This window comes from Malaclemys terrapin, chromosome 22 (assembly GCF_027887155.1).
Source record: "Malaclemys terrapin pileata isolate rMalTer1 chromosome 22, rMalTer1.hap1, whole genome shotgun sequence".
NCBI lineage: Eukaryota > Metazoa > Chordata > Testudines > Emydidae > Malaclemys > Malaclemys terrapin.
In genome coordinates, this window is record NC_071526.1 from 10,132,510 (window position 1) to 10,160,352 (window position 27,843).

Below are 27,843 nucleotides of genomic sequence, written 5' to 3' on the forward strand. Positions count from 1 at the left end.
CCAGGCCACCAACATGTTCATTCTTCTGACATAGGAATGCCTTAAAAAGAACAGGAGTACTTGTGGCACCTTAGAGACTAACAAATGTATTTGATGTCAAGTATCAGGGGGTAGCCATGTTAGTCTGTATCTACAAAAACAACAAGGAGTCTGGTGGCACCTTAAAGACTAACAAATAGTCTTTAAGGTGCCACCAGACTCCTTGTTAAATTTATTTGAGCATAAGCTTTCGCGGGCTACAGCCCACTTCATCGGATGCATAGAATGGAACATATAGTAAGGAGATATACATACACACACAAATACATCCAGAGAACATGAAACGGTGGGAGTTGCCCTACCAACTCTAAGAGGCTAATTAATTAAGATGAGCGATTATCAGCAGGAGAGAAAAAACTTTTGTAGTGATAATCAAGATAGGAGCTTGAAGAAAGATGTAGGCTAACAATTCCATCTTCTAACCACATAATTCTCTAAGGTTCCAAGAGAACTGCCTAAAATCAAGTGTCTGCAAGCAAGAAAACCAACTTGAGACAAAGACGGAGAAACAGACCATCAAGATCCCTAACAGGAAGGGGAAAAAAAACTCTGTGATTTAAGAATTCAGGGACTTCTGCAAAAAAAATTCCTAGCCTAGACTTTAACACACAGCCCTTTGGATAATGATGGGATGTTTAGCTCAGTCATACTTCAGATGAAACAGAAACATTAAACCTAACACCATACTACATAAACATTGAGAACACCAATCAAGGAAGAGGCTAATTAAGAGCCAGGGGGAGGGATAGCTCAGTGGTTTGAACATTGGCCTGCTAAACCCAGGGTTGTGAGTTCAACTCTTGAAGGGGCCATTTAGGGATCTGGGACAAAAATCTGTTTTGGGATTGGTCCAGCTTTGAGCAGGGGGTTGGACTAGATGACCTCCCGAGGTCCCTTTCAACCCTGATATTCTATGAAATCAAGGGAAGGCAAAGGAGAAGAAATGGATGAAGTACCTATTAAACATTTCACATCCCAGCACTTCCAACCATGTTTCTAACCCTTAGAGAAAGCTGCAACTCTTATTTATGGAGAATGCACTGCCACTAGGCTTGTGAAGGTTGTGCAATAAACTCTGCATGGGATTAAGGTCTCTCACGTAAGGGAAAATTAGTATTCTTTGAAACACTGACCTGCCATTTCCCCCTCCAGTCCTACTGAGGATGTCTACAGCTCAAGACGAGACAAGACAAGGGGAAGGGAATACAAGAAAGGATCCAAACTTGGCACAGAAGAGCGCTTTCTGATTTCACCTAAACACTGCTGAAAGCCAACTCCTCCCAAACCAGAGAGAAGCTATTGTAATTAATAGCTGGAGATATGGTCCTCAGATTCAGAAAAAGTCAAGGTCTCAAGAAGCTGAACACCAAATAAACTGGATGCTACTTGCCAGAGAGAGTCTCTTGCTGATGATCAGAAGTTTAGGATTCCCCTGGGAGAAAGATTTGTACTAATGATTACACCATCTATTACATCCAGACACTAAGACTACACACTGTCCCCTCCCATACTCAAGACTTATCTAAGTTTAGTTTAATGAATTGCTGATAGAGACTCCCTAGGAATCAAAGAATTCTTCAGAAAAATTCTTCACCCAGACCATTGTAGGGAAAATTGCCTTTGTCAGGCACCTACCTGGATCTGCCACTGCTTTAAAGACATCTGGGTCACTGGGTAGCCGCAGTATATTTACTCACATGCTTTTCAAGTCTATTCTTCAGAAAGGGGGAGAGAGACCAGGAAGAAGGACTTACACTATAAAAGCCCCATAACTTGTGAACCAAAGTGGAAGGCTAGACATTTTTTTGCAATCTACAGATGAGCAAACAAAGCATTAGATAAGTCTGTGAAACGAATTTCAACCTCTTGCAACATTCCTATATTTCAGATTCTCACAGCAGTGAAAGAAAGAAACATCAGAGAAAGACACAAAGATTAGTTCTCTAAAGTTACTGAACAGATTCCTAGCACACCACCACCAGAGACCAGCTACACATTCCTCAGAGAGATCTTGCCTAGACTGGCAAGAAGTGCCACGTAGCCTGGACGTTCCTGGTAGACTTATGGTTAAGTATCTCAGAGACTAAAAAATAAAATAAATAAATGTCAAATGAAGTGTTTCCCACTTCATTGCCTAAAGTTTCAACACAGGCACTAAGTCTGATGGAGACATATGGAATCTCTGGCCCTTATGCAATTAAGAAAAAAAGTCTTTACATATATTTAATACCTCCTAAGCAGAGAGAGACTTAGAAAACAGCAGTATTCACTTTAGCCAGGGCTGCTCTACATGTCAGTAATTAAGAAGCTGCATTTCATAGGTTGCCAGTTACCAAGGTGCACAATAGTGGCTACTCTGCAGGGCTTATTGATCTTAGGGAAGCACCTAAAGCTTTCAAACGTGAAAGGCTATAGTACTACCTATGGTTCTATAAGGCGTTTATATATGGCTGCTTGGGAAAGTTACTCTATTACGGGGGGAATCCAAAATCCTGATCGACCATCCAACTTCGAGGGACATGGGGAGAAGAATGAAAAGGGTATATTTACACTTTAACCGAAAAAAATCCCTATCAAGCTATTCTGCGCCAAACCTCCCAGTACAGTAACCGAGGAAAAGGTTGCCTATTGGAACAAAAATGGGTAGATAACATCGGCAAACATTCCCTTTTTACAGGTACAGAAGTTCTTTGACACAAAATTGGATGTGCATCAGACAGTAAGTAGACAAAAGTGTTCACCTTAAAGCTAGGGTTAACAATTCCCTTCACGTTAGCAGGAGATGGAATTCTGGGAAACAAAAATTGAGTTTTTTTTTTTTTTTTTAAATCCTGCACATCTACAAATATTTAAAAGAGATGTGTACCAGACTCTAGGAAGCCATAGACGGACTGACTGACGGCCTTTGATTTCACTACCTAATCCTTGAAAGTCTGAGAGACTGAAAGGCTGTAAAGATGTTTGGTTAAATAGAACACTGGGTCTTACACAGAGCAAACTCCTAACGCAACACTAGATTGAGTTCCATATGCTACAGAGTTCTAGAAGAGATTTCTCACACAGGAAGCTTAAGTACACATCAAACACTGATGGATGTGTTAAAATTCAAGCATCTAAACACGACAGAACTCCCACATTTCCAATTCCGCTATTCCACAACAGAGCCTCTTTGAAGGTAAATTTGAAGAGGGCTCAAGGAGAGACCACGTTTATCCATAACACCACAAAAACAAACTCCCACTTGGCTCTGAGCAGGAGCCACTTCTGCTAAAGAGAACAATTCACCCCTATAATCTGAGTCAGATGAGTTGATTGGACAGATTCATGGAGACAGCATCAACAGTGCTACTAATCATGACACTCCACCGCTCAGATTCAGAGCGATTTCTTCAATGGCTACACTTTCCCTACATTGCAAGGCAGAAGATGGGTCATAAAGAAGGACTTGGAGCAAGAGAGAGAGAGAGAGAGTGTGGAAAGAAACATGCTATTTAAAGATTCTCCACACCTCAGAACGAAATTAATCTTCAAAATCAGGGTCCAAAAGGAGCCAACACCAAAATAAATTTAACCCATTTTGTTATCAAAGTTAGAGTCTGATCTGCATTTTGATGACATAACTTGCCCCTATGATCCATGGAACTGTTTAGAAGGGCTCACCACAGACCAAAAAACTGGATCCCACTGTTGAGAGCAAGAATAACTTCTGCTATGCACACAACTCGTTCTCCTTTGACCAATCCAACTGCAGTTTAGGGAGGAGCTTTATTCTGGGTGCTAAAGGAAAAGAACTCCCATTTGGTTATAAGGGGAAATAATTCTTCCGTGAAATCAAACCGAATTCAACAGCTCAAACTCTTCTTTTGAGCCATAGGCATGGATCTGCTTGGTCAGCCCATTCCAGACCTTTAAAGGAGAAATTTGTCAACCCTCCACACTAAATTGCTACATTCTAGGAAGTTTAAAACCAAGATAAAAGACATCTCGCTCAACAAGCTGCCAGACTGCTGTACCCAAAAATCTGATAAGTTTACAAACTATATAATAGTTCAAATGTTTAAAAACACATAGCAAACAGATTTGGAGTTAAGAGGTAACTACTGTCCCAGCTGCAGTGAAAGGAGCTATCTACAGCTGATCTCCCTAACTCCAGGTACTGAGTAACCTGTCTTATTCAAAATCTGTTCAGTCATGTTGGACCCAAGGTGCACAAATCAGCAACATAATAATCCTCTGACACACAGGTAGTGGCTACAAGTCTACTAGACTATTAAAATACATGTAATACCGGGCTAAATTGGAATTGGAAAAAAAAAAAAAAAAAAAATGAACAAGCCACTGCACTCCTATATTTTAAAAAGGACAAAACCAGAGGCTGCCTAGTGATCAGTTCTCTTCGGCCACTGGAGACCTAACATAAAAACATAAGCATTCCAGAGTGCCAGTCAAATGAATATTTAGGCCAGTGCTTTCAGGGTTAAAAAAATAAAATAAAATAAAATAAAATAAAAAAGTTTACCCTCGGCTCCATTACCTTTTTAAGTTATATCTAATCTCCAGGGGAAAATCAGAAGCTACTGACTAACAGCAAGAAGCATAGGCAGCCTCTATACCTGCTTCCATCTGGAATACTTCAGTACTAGTGATCCTGGTGAGCTTCTGGTTACCCTCACACCAGTCACTTACAGACAGCCTCACCACTCACCGGCAGGCTGGAGGGCCTTGACTGAAGATTCAAGTTCATATCTTCTTGTCCTTTACTGGAAGCCATTGAGGGGGCAGATGATGCCTGGGACCCAAATGAGTCTTGAGATAACTCCTGAAACACAAAGAAAACAGAGAAGTGAAATATGGACTCCACAGCAATCGGCCTAGGAGTATTCCAACAATAAGGAGGCAACAGTTTATGTACCACTTGAGGGCATTTATCCAAAACAAAGAGGGAGACAAAATAGAGGAACTAAGTTAGCATCCCCTGCCTCCACACAGGATCAAGGCTGCTGATGGACAGCTAGGCCAAGTGTCTGTACTAGAAGGAATTTCAGCGCCAGGAGTCTAAAAAGACAGTGATTTTCCAGTTATTGCTCTATTTTTCACAATACAGACCATTTAAGAACCAAGATCTCTTGTAGGCACTTTCTCCTCCTACCTTCTATACCTTTCCTCTGGAAACTATGGTAATTAATTACATATATTAACAGAGCCGGTCCAAAAAAAACCAGGACAGTTTTCTGACAAGTTCTGTCAAGATTTTTTATCTTTTTCCACAAAGATTGTGAATTTCAAAGGTTTTCAGACAACTCCATGCTTAATTATTAGAACATAAGGCAGATGAAGATAATTTTACCTTTAACTTAACAGGCCTTGCTCTTTGATTAAAAACTCCATTTCATATTTGTGCTGGGTATTTCACTTCCCCACAAGTGTAGGGCTGTCTACATCCCCCGCTACTCTGACCTTTCCAGGTCACTTTGGGTCTATTCTTCATTTGCTTCCTCCCCCAAATTTGGGGCCATGTTTACATGGAAAAGTTTACATGGAAAAGCTTCACTCAAGCAACAAAGTAGCCACTCAGGGTGCAGAGACAGGCTTGTTACTTTCAGTGATAAAAAAAGGCTCCCAATGTCTTGGAGTCTTGCACTGGGCTACAAAAGCAGCAAGCAGCGTGATCTCTTGAAGACCTAGAAGTGCGTCATCACTATGATAAACACTAGAGCTCTGTGGACCACTCAGTGCCTTCAGTGGTCTCATTTCCACATCATAGCCGGAGGAGATACAGATCTCTGCAGAGCTAAGAGGGCGATACATTTATTAGTTTAATCCTAGGTAAGCAGGGGTTCGTTGGTTTTAAAATGAACGGAGAACTAAATTCTGCAAACTCTTGTAGTTGCCTACAGGAGACAGCGAGCAGCGGCGGTCCTACCTGTGGTGGTGGGAAGCGTTGCTGGGAGTACGCGGACTGCTGCTGTTGCTGCGGTTGTGACGGAGGGTACGAAGACGACTGCTGAGAAAGAGCAGAAGAGGCGGTTTGCGGCGTTTGTTGCTGCTGCTGGTAGGGCGACTGTGACTGCTGCTGGGAGTATGGAGGCTGACTCTGTTGATGTTGCTGGGCCGCGGGCTGCTGCTGGGGATACGGTGATGGGGACTGCTGATGAGGTGGTTGGGACTGCTGCTGGGAGTATGGAGGCTGGGATGACGGAAGCTGTGTAGGTTGAGACGGAGTCTGCTGCTGTTGATAAGAAGTTTGGGAGTGAGAGGTCTGGGATGGTGGTTGCTGAGAGTAGGGAGGCTGCTGTTGCTGGGAATGAGGACTTTGCTGGTTGTAATATGGAGTCTGGCTCTGCTGTCCATAGGCACTTGGGCCCTGCTGTCCATAAGGAGGAATCTACAAAAGGAGAGTAGAATTATGCAAGTTAGAAACAGATTCCACGAACAGCTAGAACATGTCTGAATCGGGAGTTTCTGCAGACATGACTCCCAGGCAGCTGGGTTGGGCAATTAACTGGAAAGGTAATGGAAACGCTGCTGTCTAGAGGAGTACGCCGCCAAGGAAACAGCGAAGCCAGTGGTGTGCCAGATTCCGTCTGGCAATAACAGATCTTTAATATGGACCCATAAGGACTTTGTTGTGATGTCTATTAGTCCATCCTCAAATGTAAGTAAATCCCCACAAAGAGTGAAGTCTCACTGCAAAGGCAGCCTTTTGAATTCTGCAAGAGATCAGGAGATGATTGTATGAAGCAATAAGCCACCCCGACCTGAAGTTTACATTACTCTGAGGAGTAGTTATATCTCTATGCTAGTTTAAAGATTTGTGTAGATGCTGTTTTAATCCATTAACTGTTTCCCCTCCCGCCCCCCTTACACTTGTGATACTAAAGCTCTATTGTCACCTCTCTGGAAAGCAAGATCATCACAGATCCTTGTCCTTCACATAAGGATTCATCTGTTTAAGTCCAATCACATCACAACACACAGCCTAAACAACAAATGATATTTTCACCTCAATAACTGAGACTGGTACATAGCTGAATTTGTTGAAGACTGGTCCCATTAGTACACCCATTCATAAGCCATATTTAAAGAGTTCATTCATCGGCTTGTCAGAGAAGAAGGGGTTGTGGTGAAGCATGAGAGGTGTTTTATTTTTTGCTCTACCTGCTGTGCATATGAGATGCTGCCCATTGCACTCTGCGTCCTGCCTTGAATTCCCATGGAATATCTCTGGGGAGTCTGTGGCCCATATGGCTGCCCTGGATATCCATGTCCTTGCTGTGGTCCCGACTGAGGTCCCTGCTGCTGTGTGTACGGGTTACTTCCTCCATATGGCTGAGGTCTCATCTTCCCCATCTGATCCATTGGGCTCGATGGCTGTGAAGAAAGTTATGACATGTATACAGACTGAATATATACCACATTTGCCTATACAATCCTTACTCCCATACAACGATAAAAGGAGCTGGTCAGCAAGAAGGGGTGCAATAAAACCCAAGCTGCCCTGCATCTCCTCAACTAATGAGCTATCAGCTGACAAAACTGCAGTCTTGCTATAAAATACAGCATCACTCTCTGGAGGAGAAGCAAGCACACAGGGCCTACAGATACTCCCCACAGCACTAATCCAGCTGTGAGGAATCTTTTTACACTCTGCCATCTCCTCTGAGGCCTGGAGAAAGGAAGGAGAGAGAAGGGTCATTAGGGGAAAGGGAAGTCAGTTGATATATCCAACTAAAGAGCAGTCATTTCACATGAGAAGTGGAAGAGTCTTTTCCCATATCTGGGAATGGTTTAAGCAGCAAGTACACCACAAATAATTAAATTCAATGTAAAAAGTTGTGTTAATACAATGCTACAGCTGAAAATTTAAAACGCACAGATGTCAAAATGTTATAGCTCCCACAGCAACCTCCTGGCACCGATAGTTTCTTGCATACCTCTACATGCGATTAATTTAGCCTTTTGTGCATTTAAATTCAGCCACACTACTGCATTAATCCAGACGTTTATTTCAGAGTGTGGTGCTACATGTGTACACACCAATGCATGTGTAAAGCTGCATTTCCACTTTTTAGCGTGTTCGGCATGTTTCTTGTGTAATTTTTGAAACGTGTAACAATATAAAATGCCCTCAGCTTTTAGAGCCATGCCCATGGAAAGGATGGAGTTTTAGAACTAAGACTTTTTAAAAAACATGTTATCCAAGTACACGTGCACTCATGGCAGACATTGCAGGAAGAGGCTACTACCACCATTTCCCTTGACTGTAATTTTGACCAGAGTCAGTCCATCTTTGAATCCTCTCAGTTCCCCCAACTTCATCTGCTTCCACCTGATCAAGCTCAGGCCTCTGGTCACCATTTTCCGAGTCTTGTATAATTTACCCTTCCCTACCTATCGCCACCCCTTCCGCCAACGATGCCAGCTCCTCACATAAATATCAGTGTTTTAAACACCCAGCCATCACCATATGCTGCCTTCTAGGGCTTGTCTACATGACACTTACGTTGGTATAACTTATGTCACTCAGGGGTGTGAATAAGTCACCCCTGACTGACATAAGTTACAGTGACCTGAGCAACAGTGTGGACAGCACTGTGTTGGCGGAAGAGCTGCTCCTGCTGACATAGCTACCACTTCTCGGGGAGGTGGCTTTATTATGCCGACGGGAGAGCTCTCTCATCAGTATAGAGCATCTTCACCAGATGGACTACAGTGGCACAGCTGCATCGCTGTAGCCCTTCTAGCATAGACTAGCCCCTATGCACAGATCTCTCTTCCTTTGATCAACTGCAAGGCTAATGCCACTTTTCAAATCCCTTTTTAAGAGCCACTTCTGCCATGACGCCCACAGGAAACCAGCTGACTGCTACTGATAAACTTGAAGAGTAATAGGGAATAGTATATATATATATATCCCTTAGAAAACAGGACTTTGTATTTCCAAACTGTGGTCACATCACCTACTCTGCTTGGCCAAGGTAGAGTACAGCACATAGCATGTATCTTTAGATGGAGATTCTCTAGGTTGGTCTCTCTCTTTTGAGAGCAACTAGCATACTATGGGCACTACCAGAAATAAAAAGCAAGTTTGACAATTAAGTGGTTTATTTCTACAACACACCATTCTAAACTGAGGCCCTTTACGTCAAAGTCTGTACGTGACAGAAGTGTAATGTCATCCCTAAGGAAATGAAAAAAAACTTAATACACATTTCAGATGCTTGTAATCCAAGCAGGCTAACTTGTCTCCTTTGGGGCTGCAGCATGCATCAGCAGCGATATAGCATGTGGCCCCTTCCTTCCAAATCTCCCATTACACACACAATCACCCCTTTCACAGATAGGGCTTTAACTGCCCTAGCCTTAACAGACTTGCTCTGGTTTAAGAGTTAAAAAAAAAAAAAAAAAGTACCATCAGGGATTCTACTTGAATCCCTTTATTCAGTTTAACTCATGTGCTTCAAGAAAGGAACAGCCAAGATTGAAATGCAATGATGGCCTATCAACCCAAAAGCTGGTGAGAGAAGTTGGAGGGTGGTGGGCTATAGATCCCCTTGCACACTGATGTTATACAAGATGGAAAAGCCAAGAGGAAGTAATGCCTGTTCACTTGCAAGAACACTTCAGGATAAATAAGGAAATACCAAACCCTGACTGCAAAAGGCTGGAGATCCTTCTCTGGACTGACACATGGGAAATCCTTTCGACAGGAAACCACAGGAGTAGATTGCTTTTGACATGCAATCACAGTAAAGGCCACGGAGACATAATTGAGAGAAAAGTTTTGCTGCTTCTTGATCAGTGAAGTCCAGACCCTTTTCTTACACCCTCCTGCATTCACAGAAAGACACGATTACTTATTGTAACTGGAGGTTCTTCGAGATGTGTGGTCCCTATCTAGATTCCACACGCACTGGAGCTGGAACAGTTCATAGTAGTGTCAATTGACACAGAGGGACCGTCACTCGAAGAAGAGCCAAAAGAGAAACTAGAAGCGATCTCAGAATCTGTGTCAAGTTTTGGTACTTTGAGAGAGTGTTATACGACCGGACTAAAAGTTTGGTTATCAGCCAAATTTTCAAAAACAAAATTTGCTCTACTTCACTGTAGGCAAAAATAAGTGCATGATCCAAAGAGGATGGAGCTAGGCTGTTCTCAGTGGTGGAGGTCTAGGCTGGATATTAGGAAAAACTATTTCAATAGGAGGGTGGTGAAGCACTGGGATGGGTTACCTAGGGAGGCTTTGGAATCTCCATCCTTAGAGGTTTTTAAGGCCTGGTTTGACAAAGCCCTGGCTGGGATGATTTAGTTGGGGTTGGTCCTTCTTTGAACCGAGGGTTGGACTAGATGACCTCCTGAGGTCTTTTCCAACCCTAATCTTCTAGGATAAGCTCGTATTCTAAAGATCAAAACTGGTCTTTCAAAAAAAATTAAAAAACAAAACTCACTCCTAGGCCAAGGACACCAAGTTTCAATCCAGAGCACGCTTACTGCCAAGCTCTACAAAACCCCCAAGTCAGGTTGTATATTGGAAAGTACAAGAGACCCTTACCTGAAGAAAGGCCACAGAAGGTACCGTTCCCCTACACACCCTCTGCTGGCTTTACTACAATGGTGAGACAATGACTTTACAAATGTAGAAATTATCCTAAGCGGGGTAACAGAACAGTATGTGCTGGTAAGAAGCGATGCTTTAATACACACAAGTAGAAGTGAACAGGGAAGACTCTTCTACAGCTTCAAAGCAGGTGCAACTGTTCAAAAAACCCACAATTCTGCCAGAAAACAAGCCATAATAAAGGAAGATCCCGTACCTTTCTAAAGGGTTAAGTGGAGTTAACTCATTTATGAGACCAACATGAAAAATATTTAAAGAGTCCTACTGTGAAAGTGGAGGCTACAGAGCAAAGAACAGAGTCTCTGCTCCTTTCACTTTTATGACAGTCTATTACATCTCTCATTGTTTTGGTAGGGAAGGGTGGGGGCACAGAGTAAAGGGGGGGGGAGGGAAGAGTTTCTCACTAAAGTCTAATTTTGCAGCACTTGAATTGGCTTCACTCAGATATTGACCAGTGATGGGATAGGCCAGAAACAATTTTCTGGCATTACAAACCTCTCACCTTGGATCTGAATTTATTTCTGACCAGATTTGCTGTCCATGTTGGGGGGGAGGGAGAATATGGAGGCGGCAGGGGAATCAAAAAAATAATAATAAAAAGCATCCCTGGCTGTTTAACCCAGAGAAGCCCTAATTGATTCCCACAGTAATTAACCTGCATTTTACCTCCAAGAGTGGTAGTTAAGGAAGTCGGCATTGCTATTTATAACTCATCTCAAATTGAGGGCAGACTGCCTAAAATCTAACACATCCCAGCTGTACTCCTGTTTGAACTGGGGCCAAGGGAATTTTTTAAAGCAATCTTGGCACTGAATGAATGACACCAACAGTATGAGAGAGCGTGTGGTTGTGTTGTGGTGACGTAGTAGCAGAGGTGGAATGGGAAAGGGGGGGGGGGGCAGTGTACTGTAATCCCTCTTCCATGCATGCTTTCACTTCACAGGCCCCAACCCTACGGTCCCTGTACAGCGAGCTGGGAACCGCCCATTAAGAACCAAGCACAGGAAATGTCTTTTCCTGTGGAACCTTGAAGTGAGAAGCACATGGCTAATCTGCATAAAAGCAAAGCCACACCGCCCCTGCCAGGAAGGTTAGTGCTCATAATCTCTGGCCATGAGGCTGGCTGCCTGTGAGGACTTGGATCTGTGCCTGATAACCCAGAAAGAGCGGAGAGAACAGATGGGTAAGGACCCCGGCAGAAAACAGCACAAGGTCATGTGACTCACCACATGGCCCTGCAAGCACAAACTATTGTTTGGCTGCTGTGCTCCTGTACAAAGACAGTAAATCCATTTCCTGCAAATTCAGGGAGAAGCAGCAGCTGGCTACTGCTGCTTCTCCTATTGGATTCTACCATGCCCAAGCTAGTCAGAGGACAGGGACCACTGAGCTCTGGGACCTGCAAGCCACCAAACAGAGAAAAGCTCTCACCAGCAAAACACCCATTAACATTGTTTTTGCAAGCTCACAGATGCAGCTTCCATCAACTCCCCACAGCTGAACCCAGATGGGATCTTACAGAACTGAAGATAAATTTGATTTCGGCTCAGGAGATTGTCCCCTTTTCCCCTGTGTTGCACTCATTACACTACCCAGGCACAAAGGCATAACCAGCCTCAGTTACTGGCGAAACTAGAAAGCAGGCAGTTTGATGTTCACTCCTTCAGTGCTGAATTAATATTGGAGAGTAATAAGGAGACTACACCTCTCCACTAGGAAGCCTGTCAACCAGCTTCTTCATTTCTACAGAGGGGGGTTTTATCTAGAGATCAGGTTTAACTATTAAACAAGACAAGAGTGTAAGGTGAGCCATGCTCCCTGTAACTTGAAATACATTGCTTCTCCTCAAAGCCACAAGTTGTTCAAATAAAGTAGTGAACCAGTGACAGAAGAAGCAGCTATCTGAAAGTGAAAACACCTACCCTAGTTTGTTGAAGTGAACAGGACACAGAATGAACAGCTTTACTCATCTATTTTCCAGCACTTCCCACCCCATGTAGGGACACGTAGCCCCATTACCGCAAGTAAGAGAAACTGACCCCAAAATATATCTTTGATAGCTGGCAATTCAGAAATCATTGAGAATGTAAAGAGAACTCTGCTCTTGAATTCAAGCAATCAGTAATGAGTCTGGACCCAGCTCAATATCTACAAGAGGGTATGTCAACGGAGCATTAAAGTTGTCTGAAATACAAGTAAGTCCTAATTTAAGTGAAGAGGCTGTAGTGAATAAGAACTTTGAGTGCTGGCTCCAGTTTCATAAAATATACTACCAAGAGTCATCAGTACCAATGATCCCTTCGAATCTCGGAAACCTGTCCAGGTCCGTAAAGGCCAGCATGTCTAATCCTAGCAACAAAATCCCATATGAACCATCAGGATGAAGCATCGAGCCTTACCCAACAAGCCCAGACTCTCTATTTTTTATTTAAAGCACTGTAAAGAAACTTACTGAGCTCAATATATTACAGGGGTCAATGACCCATAATAAGACAGACACTGGAAGCTCTCAAACACTCCCTGTCCTAGTACATACTGGGTGGGGGTTATCATAGCTACATATGCACTCATTAACAGGGCTTGAAACACAAGGGGCAGCTCCTCAAGTGGCATAAACTATCATACCTCCATTGAAGCCAATGGAGCTATGACAGTTTATGTCAGGGATCAGCAACCTTTGGCATGCAGCCCGCCGGGACAGTTTGTTTACCTGCAGCGTCTGCAGAGTCTGAGAGATGTGCTGGCCGCCCTTCCCACAGCCCCCCATCGGCCTGGGACAGCGACCGTGGCCAGTGGGAGCCGCAATCGGCCAAACTTGGGGACGCTGCAGGTAAACAAACCAGCCCAGCCTGCCAGGGGCTTTCCCTGATGGGCCACGTGCCAAAGGTTGCCGATCCCTGGTTTATGCCATCTGAGGACCTGCCCCCAAGGAAGCAGAGGGTATTTCCTACCTTGCCTTATATAGCTAAGGCAGCGGTCCCCAACCTTTTCCATGGGGCGGGCGCCGGACGACTAGCTGCCGAGGACTGTGGCCACCGGACAAGCAGCCGCCGAAATGCCACCGTGAAGTGGCAACGTCAAGAGACATCGCCGCCGAAATTCGGCGGTAGTGCTTCTTGACGTTGCCGCTTCTCGGCGGCATTTCGGTAGCTGCTTGTCCAGCGGCCAGTAGGCAGGCACACATGGATGCCATGGTACCCGCGGGCACCGCGTTGGGGACTCCTGAACTAAGGTAATGCCACAGAAGTGGCTGGAAACAAAGCACACCTCGGGAGACTGAGGGGCGGCGCAAGTCAGGATTATGGTACAGAAAACAATGAGCGTTAACATTCAGCAGGATCAAAGACATTATATGGTTTAGAGAACCAAACTTTCATTCCTTTTTTTTTTTTAAAATGTACTTATTTGGCATCCTCTGTACAACCATTTTCATGGCTCCGCCAAATGGTGTTTCTGAAACTTGCCCCACAACGTATAAAACCAACGTTAGCTCTTTCACAATTAGTCTGTGACAAGTGCAGGCTAAAAAGCCAAAGCACAGAACTTATTAATATTCTCATTCAATAGTAAACAGAGCTCAACTTCTAGTCAGAAGCACTGTCATCTAATCTATTTAAGGTGGAGCTGTCTGTATTAAGGTCAATATCCCAGTCTGAACTCACTACCTTTTATAACCTTCTGACGGGCCAGTTTACTGTGTCATAATTCATCAGTTTTTACTTTTCTCTTTACAAGCTTGTCCTTTCGAAGATGAAGTTTGAGGTAATTGAAGTCTGCTAAAAACCCACTCCTCTGCCAATCTATATGTTTCAAAAGAATATCAGAATTACAGAATCCCTTTAGAAGGAATCACATGAAGAAAAAGGGACTTCCTAAGGTAGTGCCTCCTGCTTCTACCAAAAGTCATTCAGAGCTCCCCCAAATTTAGAATTAGGACTTTTACAATGGAGGGAAAAGGAGGGGGAGGAGACATTTCAAATATATCAACACTGAGAAAGATACTAGTCCACTCTGGTCAGGAAAGCCATATTAGCAAGTTCCCTTTCTGATCAGAATGAACATCTCCTCCCCATTCCACAGGGCTGGAAGGGACCTCATGAGGCAGGACCAAGTACTCCTAGACCATCCCTAACAGGTGTTTGTCTAACCTGTTCTTAAAAACCTCCCATGACAGAAATTCTACAACCTCCCTTGGAAGCCTATTCCAGTGCTTCCCTTACCCGTATAGTTAGGAAAAACTTTTTAATATTTAACCTAAGTCTCCCCTGCTGCAGATTACTTCTTGTCCTACCTTCAGTGGACCTGGAGAACAACTGATCACCAGTCTCTTTATAGCAACCCTTAACATATTTGGAGCAGTATCAGGTCCCTCTCCCCCACCTACTGTCTTTTCACCAGACTAAATATGCCTAGTTTTTTTTTAAATCTTTCCTCATAGGTCAAGTTTTCTAAATCTTTTATCATTTTTGCTGCTCTCCTCTGGATTCTTCAATTTATCCACGTCTTTGTCTGGACACAGTACTCCAGATGAGGCCTCACCAGTGCTGAGTAGAGCAGGACAATTACCTCCCATGTTTTACATACACACACTCCTCTTAACACAGGATTTCACACACCCCAGAAGAGCCATACTAAACACTGCTGCTCCTGCTATGCCACAGTTTCACCTAGTTTGGTCAGGGTTTTTGTTTGCAGAACAGACCGTTACAGAACCAGCTCATGGGAAGAGGTAAGCCGAAGCTGGACTTACAAAGGAAGAGCCCTAATTCAAACACGTATCAAGAATAACCATTGCAGGCACATACACACAATGAATGGCCAAGTACAGTTTTTGTAGAGATGTCTCTCATACAAGAGAGAACTCAAAAATAAATAAATAAATTCATGTTTAAAATGGTGCTAAGACCAAATAAATGTCCACTGAATAGACCTTCGAGTCCTCTCCTGAAGCTACTCTGTTCAGAGCACACAAAAGAACCAGCTTTCACAAAATGTGCCAGATATATAAATATTAGAAGGTAGCACAAGAGTCTTTTTGATGCTCTGCAGGTACCAAAGATGGACACTGAAAAGTTAATTCACAATAGTAGTTAAGGCAAGATGTGTTACAGCTGCAAAGACTGATGCCATACCACATGCAGGCTTACCAAGAGAACCGTGGTCTCATCAAAAACTGGAGCAGCTAACCTCAGACACCACAGATACCAGAAAATTCCCAGCAACAGAAGATGCACTTTGTCAGAAGCCAGAATTTTTCCAAATCACCTCTCTTCTCTCTGACCAGTGCCTTTTAAACTCTCTCTACCAAAGTCACCAAATCCTACTTATTAAGGCTATAGGTTTCCCTGTTTAGCAAGTCATTCTCCATGACAGATGACCACTGTATTTATCACTCCAGGTTAGTAGGTATTTATATAGTTCCCCCCCTCCCCATACTATCTGAATGACTGTCATATTTAGATATGCTGTATGTTTTAGTTTTCTGTAACTTACAGCAATTACATGTAGATGGACGCAGAGATTGGTCTTCCAGAAAACAGTCATATATTATTAAAATAAGCTGTGTTGCAAGGGATCTAGCAAAAAAGATTTACCGTGCACCTATTGGTTCAGGAGGGGAGTGAGAAGGGCACTTCCTTGTTTGAAAACTAAGTTAGTGCTTGTAAAGATGCCAGACAGGCCCAGCCTTGCTAATACTAGTTGTGTGAATCTGGGCGTCTACCATGTTTCTTGTGAAAAACACAACACAGGCAGCATGAGGCACAACTAGTGGAGGTAAAAGCTCCTTTCTCTAGCCCAACTTAGCACTTTGTTACAGAGACAAATACCCCTGTCTGAAGGTGCTGAACAAGCAAAACTATGGTGCCCCCATCCAGGTAACAAAAGCAACTACATTTTATTTATTTTTGCGCATTCATTAAGTTTTGCTACTGTGCCAGTATAGCAAGGTTTAAATCCAAGATGTTTCAAAACAGTCAGAAGGTGATCAGATAATCCTGCCCAACAGAATGCAGTTTGTGGACTAGGGAGAAAAATCAGAAACTAAGTCTAGTTGTAGTGCTCTCAACAATGCTTGCTACAGAGGATAAAGGGACATGTGTTGTGCATGTCTGACCCATACCATGCCCAATCACATGAACTGGCTGACCAACAGGTAGGTTCCTTTTGCCACCGCCCACTCTCTTATCTAGAAATGGATATAGGGTGGTTTACAGTACAAAACACTAGAAATTTAAAAAAATAGTTATCTGATGTTGACATGGCATGGGTAGATGCCAACTTCTGTACATAAATTTAGATGGTCAGTCAGTGCAGAAGCCCAGCAAAAAGCTTTATGGAACAGCAATGATCACCAATCAACCCGTTATCACATTCTCCTTACAGGTCTTGGTGTAAAGTCAGTCAGACTATTGGTATTTAGATAGTAACTCCCACTTCACTATACAATCACTTCAGCCAACATCTGTCTGCACTGGAGTGGCTTGTGCAAGTTATTTCCTGTAAAACCCATCACATCCCATATAAATGGCTAGCTAGCCCTTCCCCCCCCTCCCGCCTTCTCTCCCCACACACACTAACTCCAGTCACCCTACACACAGGCAGCCCTCCCAAGTCTCCAAAAACCTCCTGTGGACTTTTTCAGAAACCTCAGCCAAGCAACACCGTTCAGGTCCACCAAGAAGTCTGCATCCATGCACTTCTCAAGCTGAGTGGGAGACACTCCCGAGAAACACGTAATAGAAAGTCTGCCAAGGTACTTCTCTTCCCAAGATGGGAAGAGAAAAGGAAAAACAAAAACAAAACAAAAAAAAAACCCACCACTTCCTTTGTAAATGGTAAAGCAGGCTCCACATTTCGCCAACACCCTATTCCCACCACAGAAATGAACTTGAGGCTGGTAGTGTCCTTGGCATTATCATTACTTATTGTAGCATTTTGGTAGCAGACCCACTTATATACTCGAAGAGGTAGACGTGCACATGTTGATCAGGTCCAGTAACAAGTCATGAAAATAACTCCCTGAAACAAGTTGGTGGGGGACGGGGGAATAAATAGAAGGAAAAAAATAAATAGCCACGCTGCAATTGAAAAGACTATCTTCCAGATACCAGTGCTACAATTTAGAACAGCTGAGCAGTCCAAGCCATGCAGATCATTCACAAGACAGTATTCTCAGTAAGCATCATTAAAACTTCAAAACAGCTTCAAAGCTGACTAATAAGTCTATTTAGACAACTGTAGCCAGCAATGAACTTTCAGTCACCATTAACCATCCGGTTCCCTAAAACCCTGCTCTTCATCCCAAATGAGCAATACAGACTCCAGACACAGCAGGACCTCCTCAGCTACCAAACAGTGCTGGCATTCAATCTGTGCTCTAACACATTAGGCCTGAGGGAAGTCCCTGCAAAAAGAGGACTCTTCAAGATTCACTTTCCAAAGCAAAGTTTGTTTCATTAATTCAGAAGGAGCCCTTTACACATGGAAAGATGGCAGGGTCCAATTTCTGTCAGATTCTCAGATAAGTCACCTTTTCTTTCTGTAGAGATCTTTTTCTGTGGTAGGCATGGTTGCAAAGCAAAGTACACATAAGACAGACCCAAAATCAAGAAGAGAATGAAATTAATGGTAAAGACATTTATTAAGGCAAAGCAGGTTGGCTCCACATCCATGTACAAATCAGAAAAAAGTATCTAGTGGTGGGGGTCAGAGGAGATAATGAAAGAAAACACCCCTCCTGAATTTCATCCGCTTCCACTCCACAGTAATGAAACAAAACACTCAAGCTTTATTCAGAGGAGTGCTTCATTGTCAGTTTGCTAGGCGACTGAGGGCCACAACCAGTTTGCAAGGGAGGAAAGAATGGTCTATGGCTAAAGCCCAGAATTAAGTCAGGAGATCCAGTTCCTGGTTCTTCCAGACTTCTTGTATTACCTCTGGTACTTTACCTTAATCCCTGCATCTCAGTTTCTTCATCTGTAAAATGGGAACACTATACCCTTGCAAATTTCTACCCACCTGGTAAATGTTTTCTTAATTTACAAGTGAGATCTTCAGGTTTGGGGGGACATTTTTGTTGTGTTTTGTCTTTATTTTAAATTATTAAGATCAAGGGTGGGTGAACAGACAGTGTCTGGGCTGGTAAACTGTCATTAAAATGTACATGGCTGGCAGAATACCAACCTGCTAGGGTGTTGTGAGGTTTAATTTGTAATTTTAAAGTTACAAGATCCCAGGGATTCTTACAGAAGTGCAAAGTACTGCAAAATAGAGAATGCAATGCATTAATCTGTTCTAGAAGTACAGCTGTTAGAGGCTACCTCATTCCAGCATCCAGTGCTCCATCGTGTCCACAGTAGCTGCCCGATTCAATAACGATTGAGCACTGGATACTGGGTGGGACCTGTAGTTTCTACAGGACCACCTTTTGGAATCTCCTTGGAAGCAGAACTTTCACCACAGCAAAAGATCCAAGTAAATACCAGATAATACTCATTTTCAACTGTGCATAACCAAACATGGAGGAAGGCTAACAATATATGAAAGCTGGGCCTTGGAAGTAAACCGAACCTGTGTGTTTTTCCTCCCTCACCGATTTAAATTAATCTAATGAACAGTACAAAAAACCCTGAGTGTTCATACTGCTGGTGTTACATTTATCCCTAAAGTACTTGAATTCAAGTTCTGCTGGTCACTCTCAAAATTCAATGGCGGACTAAGGTCAAGGCAGCGGACACTGCTCCTGCTAGTTTGCAATGGGGTATCAATGTGATGCAGACATATCCAAAGGAGATTACCTGCCACATACTCCTCCTCCTCAAGTCCACCTGCCTGCTAGTGTACAAAGTGGTTCTGATAAGGTTCAGACAATGTGAATTCTGCTGTCTTAACATAAAAGGGAGGAGAAAGCAAATAGCCTCACAATCAAGAGGTGAGCAATAGCTTTGGACTCAAGAAAGCCCACACCAAAAGCCTTCTGCCACTCTAGTTGGAAACACCACTAATTTCACCTCCTTAGAATCAAAAAGATATATTACCAACTGCTGTGGGCAAGTGAGGAAGGTACCTGTATTTACCAGTGATGCAGCTTGAGGTCTTTGTAACAAATAACTACTTTCCAGCATTTATAACCAGGTAACCGGTTTGCATCCAAAAGCTGCACTCATGTCTACACTAGTGAGATTAGAAGCAGCTGGGGGAAGGAAAGACACTGTGTGGGCAAGAGCTGCACCCAAGCCTTTGCTGTCAGAGTAGCAAGGACACTCCAGTACAGCCTTAAAGCCAACACCATACTGATTCCGATATGTTATTCTTGGCAACCCTTAAGTGAATCCCAATCTTACAGACACACATATCCTAGGGTAGGTCCTAAATACAAACTAGATATGTACTTTTCATAAGCTTTAAATGCCAGGTTACAGCAATCCTGAAACTTAAATTGTGATGAGTTTCTTTTAGTCTTCTTGGTCTTCCCTTCTGTCTGTGAGCTTCTATCTTCACATCAGCCCAGGCATTAAATTAACTGCTTTTAAAGCAAAGTTAGCAACCCTGCAAATTGTTTAACAAGTTAAAAAGGAGAGTGAGCGTGAGCTGGCTGCTGGCAAGCAGATGCCGAAATTAATTACTGTGCCAATGCCAGGGGGAGAGGAGGAACAGCCAACGCGGCAAACTCTTCACTGGTTTCAGGAACAGGTATAACAAGAAACCATAAGGCCACAAATGAAAAAGGAAAGACAGACATGACTATTACACCTTTTCAGCAGTAGCAACTCTTAACAGTGAAGTGCTATGTGCAGCATAATCAGCAGATTCAAAGCTAACACTGATATTTGTGCACCATCCAGAATACTACAGCTGAAAAAACAATGCACTTCTAAAAGATGCTATCCCCATCAATAAGCCACGAAGGTAACATTTTGTGTATCATTTCCTAGTACCTTGTCTGATGTATCTTATTAGAATCAAGTTTTCTTCCCTTTCCTTCCCTGAAAGTTGCTTTAGGACAAGGTTTTGTGTTCTACTTCAGAGTCAGGGAACTGGGAGAAGAGGAATGTTAAGGCCTGATGTGGGTAGCTGGAGGGTTGAATAGGAGCATCCCTCTGCTCCAGTATATTTTATAAGGCAGTAATATTACTTCCCTTGAGTTTAAGAACTCCCACACCAAATGTGCATATGGTTTTTCAGCAGTTCTTCCTTCAGTGAGGAGCAGTCAAGTCACCTTTGAGTGGAAAGAACAAGTTTCTTCATCTCCAACGCATCACAAGAACTAAGAGGCAGGGTTTGCAGAGATATTTTGGGACTATCTTTAGAGTATAGACAAGTGGGTAATCCAGGATGGGTCTACTGCAACCATTTCCATTCGCTTATCCCGGACTACTGGAAGACCATCTTAGGTCAAGTGTTTTACTAGTTTTTCCTTCCTCTAGCGCATTAATTGCGGGAGTGCCTTTTAAACAAATGAATATTCTTATTACATTGCTACTGTTCACCAACATGCATCATCAATACACCCAGGTTTAAGTGTGCTGCAGCCATCAACTGGAGATGTTTAATGTTTTTATGTATTGCAAACACATCCCATTCCAGGAAAACTAAGGCCTTCCCTTGGAAGTGCCATACACAATTAGAAGAGGAGCATGAAGGAAAAAGACTGGCATGTTCCGTAAAACGGTAACTTTCTAGAACCCAGACTGGCATACTATCAAGTTGTAATCCCATTCCTAGAGAGGACAGATGGCTACTGGTTACGGCACTAGCATGGATTTGGGAGATCTGGCCTCACATCCTTGCTCTGCCACAGACTTTCTGTGCGATCCTAATCATGCCCCTTACACTCTCTGTGCCTCAGTTCCCTATCTATAAAGTGGGGGCCATAGGATTTCTGTACCTCACAGGGGTAAGGAGGACAAATACATGACAGATTGTGTAGGGCTCAGATACTACCATAATTGGAGGGGTGAGGGGGGGGAAACATTCAAGTACCCAAGATAGGTTCCCATCCCATACAGTCACAAGTTACAATAGCTGGCTGTATCTATTACACATGCATAATTAATAGGCCTGGGCCTTTTTCCAAGCGTTATGAATGGGTACAAGAATCACCAATCCTATATGGAACAACAGTTGAATGGACAAAAAAAAATAAAGCCACCAATCCACAGTGTATAGTTTGAGTACTTCAAAAGCCACTTTGTCACACCATATGCAGTCAAGCACAGTTAAAACACTATAGAAAGGCCATTTCTGCAAGTCTATGGGCATCTACGGATGTGCGGGTCTAGCTAACACACCAGCAGGGCCTTACGCATGTTTGATAACAGTACCCAAGTAATCAGAAATGTTACAAGTTAAACAAATAAAAATAAACTACAAAAATCACAACTACTTTCAGCAATTCAGCCATTTAAATGTTTCTTCTGAAGAAGGGAAGTGGTCTTCTTCAAACTATTCCACAGCTAGCACATTTGAGGAAGACCTAGCTAGCTTGCTACTAGAGTTTAATTATTTACACCAAGTTAATAAATGCCAGATACTCCTTCTAAATCTGTACAGGGTGCATAGTCCTATAGTCGTTTGGACTTTAAATCCACTGCTTGCTAGTCATGGAGAGCAAGACGTGAAACCTGAGCGCAGGAAGGATCCCACGCAGCAAGAGAACACTGCATATGCAGCATCGGCCTGTTCAGTCCTGGGATCCGGGAACCAGTTCAGATGTTACAACAAGAATAGTCTAGTTCCTTCAGCACAACCCCAAGTGAGCATTAATTTAAAAAAGAGAAAAAAAGACACTGTTCACAATTTGTTAACTGGCAGGTTCTCCTCAAAGGACCAAAAGAGATCTATGCAGCCACCTACAGAGCTGTGCAGCTACCTACAGGGGGCATCATACCAAGAAGTCACTTCCTCGTTTAGAAAAGACTACAGGATTCATTTCCTCCTCTCACTAGATGTGATAGAAGCAAGCAGCCCAAGCTCCATTTTAGTGATCAGATACTGCTATTCTCAGGGCAGGTCTACACTACAGGGCTAAGTCGACCTAAGTTACGGAACTCCAGCTACGTGAATAATGTAGCTGCAGTCGACGTACCTTAGGTCGACTTACTGTGGTGTCTACACCGCGCTGGGTCGACAGGAGAAACTCTCCCGTCAACTTTCCTTATGTTCTCCTTTTGGTGAAGTACCGGAGTCGACCGGAGAGCAATCGGCAGTCGATTTAGCGGGTCTTCACTAGAACTGCCAAATCGCCCCCCAGTGGATCGATCGCCAAGCATCAATCCCCCAATAAGTGGAGACAAGCCCTCAGTATTAGCCTGAAGAGAGAAACGAAGTCCAATGTCAGATTTTAGTGTGTTTCAATAATATTCAGCAGGAAATAAGGATGACAGACAGTTCTTTTCTCCCAGATGGGGTGCTCCATCCTCCCTTATAATCACATGAACCTGGCTCTCCCAAGCTCCGCAGCAGAATTTGGAGCCCACAAACCAAGAGAAATAGACTACTTGAGTCTATGTACAAACGGAGGCAATTTCTATATTTTATGGTGACTGAAGAGATGGTTCTAAACATTCACATCAGCACAGAGGTCAGGATCATTCCTCCAAGCCGGAAATCCAATAATTAAGGCTGAAGAAAAAACACACACACACACAACATGTGGGCGCTGATTTTGTTGTGGAAACTGCAGACACCTCCCTCCCCTCCCCCCCCCCCCCCAAGTTAGTTGTTGCAAATGTGAGAGGCGTTGCAACTTGGTGCACAGGGTCCACCACTCAAATTTGGCCCAGCCATCCCTCCATCACACTTGCCTTTGAAAACCAAGTGGGATACACAACTTTTCTGTGCTGCTGCCCTTCTTTGGGAGACAGGCTACTTGCCTTGGAAGACGGTGCTAGAGCTCTTCTGTGGATATGCACACAGAGCTGGTGCTCCTGGTGTGGATACCCAGAGCGGGTCTTCATTCCTCATCAGCAAAGCGGTTGAGGGGAAGCCGAAGACTAGACTCCTAAGGCAGCGTCAGCTTATTGCCACGCTGGTATCCGACTGCGCTAAAACCACAACTTTAACAAAAGCATGGTCACAACTTTTCAACCAACCCTTCCCTACCCCCAGATTCAAGATTTTCTTACCAGCCTTACCAATTATCTCATCCTATCTTATGGGGCCCTGAATCCTTCTAAGGGCTTGTCTACACACAGGTTTTTGTACTGCTATAACTATCCATCTAGAACCCGATCAAAGTTAAAGCAGCACAACCCCTTAATGTGAACAGATGAACTGGCTGTATACAGATATACACACCAGGGTTGTGCCATTAATTATATCTGTATAAAAATAATACCCCTAACCTAAACATTATATCAGTACATACAACAGTTTAGACCAGACCTAAGCGGGAAAGATTAGATAGGACTCCCCTTAAAAACCAGAGGGGATGCTACTGAGTGCTCCCACTGGCTCTAGAAGCTGGAAATCAAACCTGCACCTATGACCATTGTTCCAGGGCAGGACAGAGAACTGTCCCAGGGACTGAATTTCAGCTCCATTGCTATCTACCCGCTCGAGGACTGTTGGTGATCCTAAACTCTCAGCAATATATTTAACACATTAAAAACCTATGTGAAAGTTACACGCTCAAGTTAGGTTGCATGTGCAGCCTAAGTTTTGCTCCCACATGTGTACGTATTATTTCTTCCCACAGGACTCTTGCCTCATTCAGTGCCTGGGATGAGTCAAGATTGTGATATAGATGAGGCTGCATGTAGGCGCCCTGCCTTATTTGTTGCAAGAGATAGAAGGTATATAACAAAATGAGGCTGAAGACTACAGGAAGAAAAAAAGTATGGTTTTATGGTTAAGACAGGTGGAACGCCACACCTCAGAGGAATTCTCTTCTGTATTTGCCTTTGCAACATTCTTCCTATGAGATGCCAAATAAGTCACTAAACCAAAATGTTGGCAGGGGGCACTAGTTGTATAGGCCTCATTTCTGGGGGTCCCAAAAAGAGACACCCAGGGCCTAACATGCAGAAGTTCTAAGCACTTAACTGCAACTAAAGTCAACGGGAGCTGTGGACACTCAGCACCGAGGCAACATGGCCTACAGGAACGAGTTGATGGTTGGGAGTCGGGGGATCCCAACTCCCCTCCTCCGTGAGGAGGAGGGTGAGAGGGGAAAAAAATAGCCCACTATGAGCTCAGGGAGCTTCCCTCTCCCCCTGGCTCTCCCTCTGCCTACATGAAGGTGGGGTAGAGCAGTGCCCTGGGTCCAGCTTTTTAGAAATTAGTGTGCAATTCTTTTGGCAGACTACCAAAGTTGTGCTGACATCACATGGGAAGTGGAGATTTTCAGATTTTCCTCAGACAAACCCATATGGAATTTCACAGAACAAAGAAAAGGCACCTGTCTGGCCACAGGTCTCTTCTTGTAAAATTCCAATGCCCTGCTATGAAGTCACAAGATTATTTTATAATGAAAGTGTTAGGAAAGCCAACAGGGAACATTTTAAGTTCTGTATGATATACTGCCTTAGTACTAACTTGCAATTCAGAGGCTTGGTCTAACACTACAAACTTATGTTCGTATATCTAGGTCTCTTAGGGATGTGGATTTTCCATGCCCCTGAGCAACGCAGTTATACCGACCTAACCCCCAGTGTAGACAGAGCGCTATGTTGATGGGAGAGCTTCTTCCATCGACAAAGCTAGTGCCTCTCAGGGAGGTGGAGTATTTATGCTAATGGGAGAAGGTCTAGACATAGAAGGTATAGACAAACTCACAGTTAGTACCAGCCCAGAACAATCAGAGTTGTCAATAGTTAGTTAGCAACTTCTGGAGACCCTGTCTGGCAACTTCATTTCTGGTCTTTGAGAATATTCCAATCACGATACTTATGTTATGGGAAGATCAGCACACTGGTTACTGCATTTTAAACTGGAAAAACCCTGTTCCTCCATCATAACCACTAATGTTTTACTTCTACACACAGGTTTTTTATGACAGTTTAACAAAAAAAAGCCACCCGCCCACCAGGAATGGAGGGGCGGGGGGAGGAAAGGGTACAAATCACCTTGTTATTCACCTCCCCCACCCCCCCAAATAGGAGATGGCACTGGAACCCCAGCTTCCATCTGCAATATCATATTACTCTGGAGTATCTAAAACAAGGAATTATTTGTACAAGAACTATGGCATAGCTTTTATTACGTTTACCTACCATTACACAGCATCTTATACATTTCACTACAGAAAGCTCACATGTCCATATTGACAGCTCAGCAAGTGTTTACACAATGCTCAGAGACGCTCCAGAAAGAAAGGGAAAAAAAAAACAACAAAAAAAACCTGTGCCAAACTTGCAAATGCCTCTTCCTCACTGCTGAGCTATGACAAGAACTGGGAGTGCAGGTGTAGAGAGAAGAGGAAGAAATATGAACTCCTCCCTGATCCCTATTGCATATTTACACCACATGGTTAGATCACTACAGGAACAAGGAAAGCATGCACATGAGATCAACCCTGAAAGAAGCGGCTGTTCCTGTTCCAGCGCTTACCAAAGCTACTCTGTCATTCTGCAAACCACCTACAGCTGGTTTGGGCACTGTGTTTCTTTAGACACAGAGCATCATAAAAAGCTGTGAGTGGGTTTTTTTTAAAATGTATTATATTAAAAAAATAATCCTTTATTAAATAGACCAATGGCCTCGTGATTAAGGTATAGGTCTGGGAGTCAGAAGACCTAGCTTCTATTCTCAGCTCTGTTACAGACTCGCTGCATCACCTTGGCAAGTCACTTAACCTCTGCGCCACAGCTTCCCGCTTCTGTAAAAGGATTACAACCACCAGAGTGCAAGACTGGAACAGAAAGATCTGTGCTCCAGTGGCAAGCTTTCCCTAGGAAGTAGTGGACTGCCCCAGACTACCAACCAACAGAATTTCAGCTTTTTTAAAAAAGTTCAAGTTTATACCCACAATATTGTAAAGATTACATTCAGTTCATGTTTGGAAGTCTTCCTGAGCCTGCAGAAAACAACTCCAATCTCTTTTCAGCTGCTCAGCTTGCCTAAGTCAATAAGGGCACACAACTAAAAAAAAGACATTGTCAATTTCTCTATTGTCATCCAGGCAGGTGGACAGTAGAAAAACTGACAAGACCTGTGTCAGTTCCACTCAACTTCCCCAAATATCAACAGGGAACAATAACTTCCACCCTCCCACCTTTCACCTCTAGCAGGTAGGTTTAGGACTTTGGCTAGCAAGTGACTGGTACATTTTTCTCAATCCATGTGCATTTCCCCTTTATACATAAGGGGCTGCCCCAAGAACTTTACAATTAACTTTTTTTTTTTTTAAATTGACTAATTTCAACGAATTTAAGTTTGACATAGCACCTTTTAAAAGAGCATGCACTGATTTTTAAGTTCCTGGTTTAAAAAAAACAAAATACAGGGGTGAGAAGGGAAAGGAGAAGCTATTTTATTCCCCTGCTGATGTTTATAAGGGTCTTTGCAGGAGGGGACGTGGGAGGGTCTAACAGCAATATCAAAACACTGCCAGGCCCACCCCTCTTGTCCTTCTTCACTTTGCACATGCCTGCCACTTCAGTTTTAGCTTTACTACTGTGACTACTTAGAAAGACTCTTGCAGGACCCAAGTAATGTCATGCAGGTGAACTTCTCCCCAGACCAGTGCATGAGACAAATGCAACTGAGCATGTCAATAAACTGCCCATATATAACGTGCCATTAAATATACCACGTAAACAAACCGGGAGGAAAGAGTACCTTTTCTCCTGTAACGTTCCAATTATAGTAATTGTAGGTGTTACCTGTAAGATCAGCAGGTACAGATTTTTCAGGTGGAAAGGGACTTTCCAAGTTGGCGTCCCTTTGAGCACAATAGCAAGGACACTGGTGGAGAAGCAGTAGGTGTTGTAAAACCAAAACAGCATGGGGGCCTGTGTTATTTTACGCTCCCTTTTAAGTATTCATTTGTTTTTAAGAAAAGCTGCTGGGTTGTTTGTTGCAGGGCGTGCATGTTAATGCCCCTGGAAGGTTGGTAGATATTTACTAATGATATCCTCAGATGAAAAGTGCTATATCAGCCCAAAGTATCCTTGGAAGCTTAGTATCTTCATGATTTAAAAAGCCCCGCAAGTAGCGATATTCGAAAATACTCGTTAAAAAAA

At 43.3% G+C, this 27,843-nt stretch overlaps 1 protein-coding gene across 1 annotated transcript in view; it reads right to left on the reverse strand.

Annotated features, from left to right (window-relative positions):
* The window catches only part of ARID1A (AT-rich interaction domain 1A), an 81,544-nt gene that overhangs the window by 44,003 nt on the left and 9,698 nt on the right, over positions 1 to 27,843 (reverse strand). Inside the window, exons 2-4 of the mRNA XM_054011711.1 lie at positions 7,198 to 7,410; positions 5,963 to 6,424; positions 4,745 to 4,858 (exon numbers count right to left, since the gene is read on the reverse strand). Of these exons, the coding sequence (XP_053867686.1) occupies positions 4,745 to 4,858; positions 5,963 to 6,424; positions 7,198 to 7,410 (789 nt within the window). The remainder of the gene's footprint in view (positions 1 to 4,744; positions 4,859 to 5,962; positions 6,425 to 7,197; positions 7,411 to 27,843) is intronic.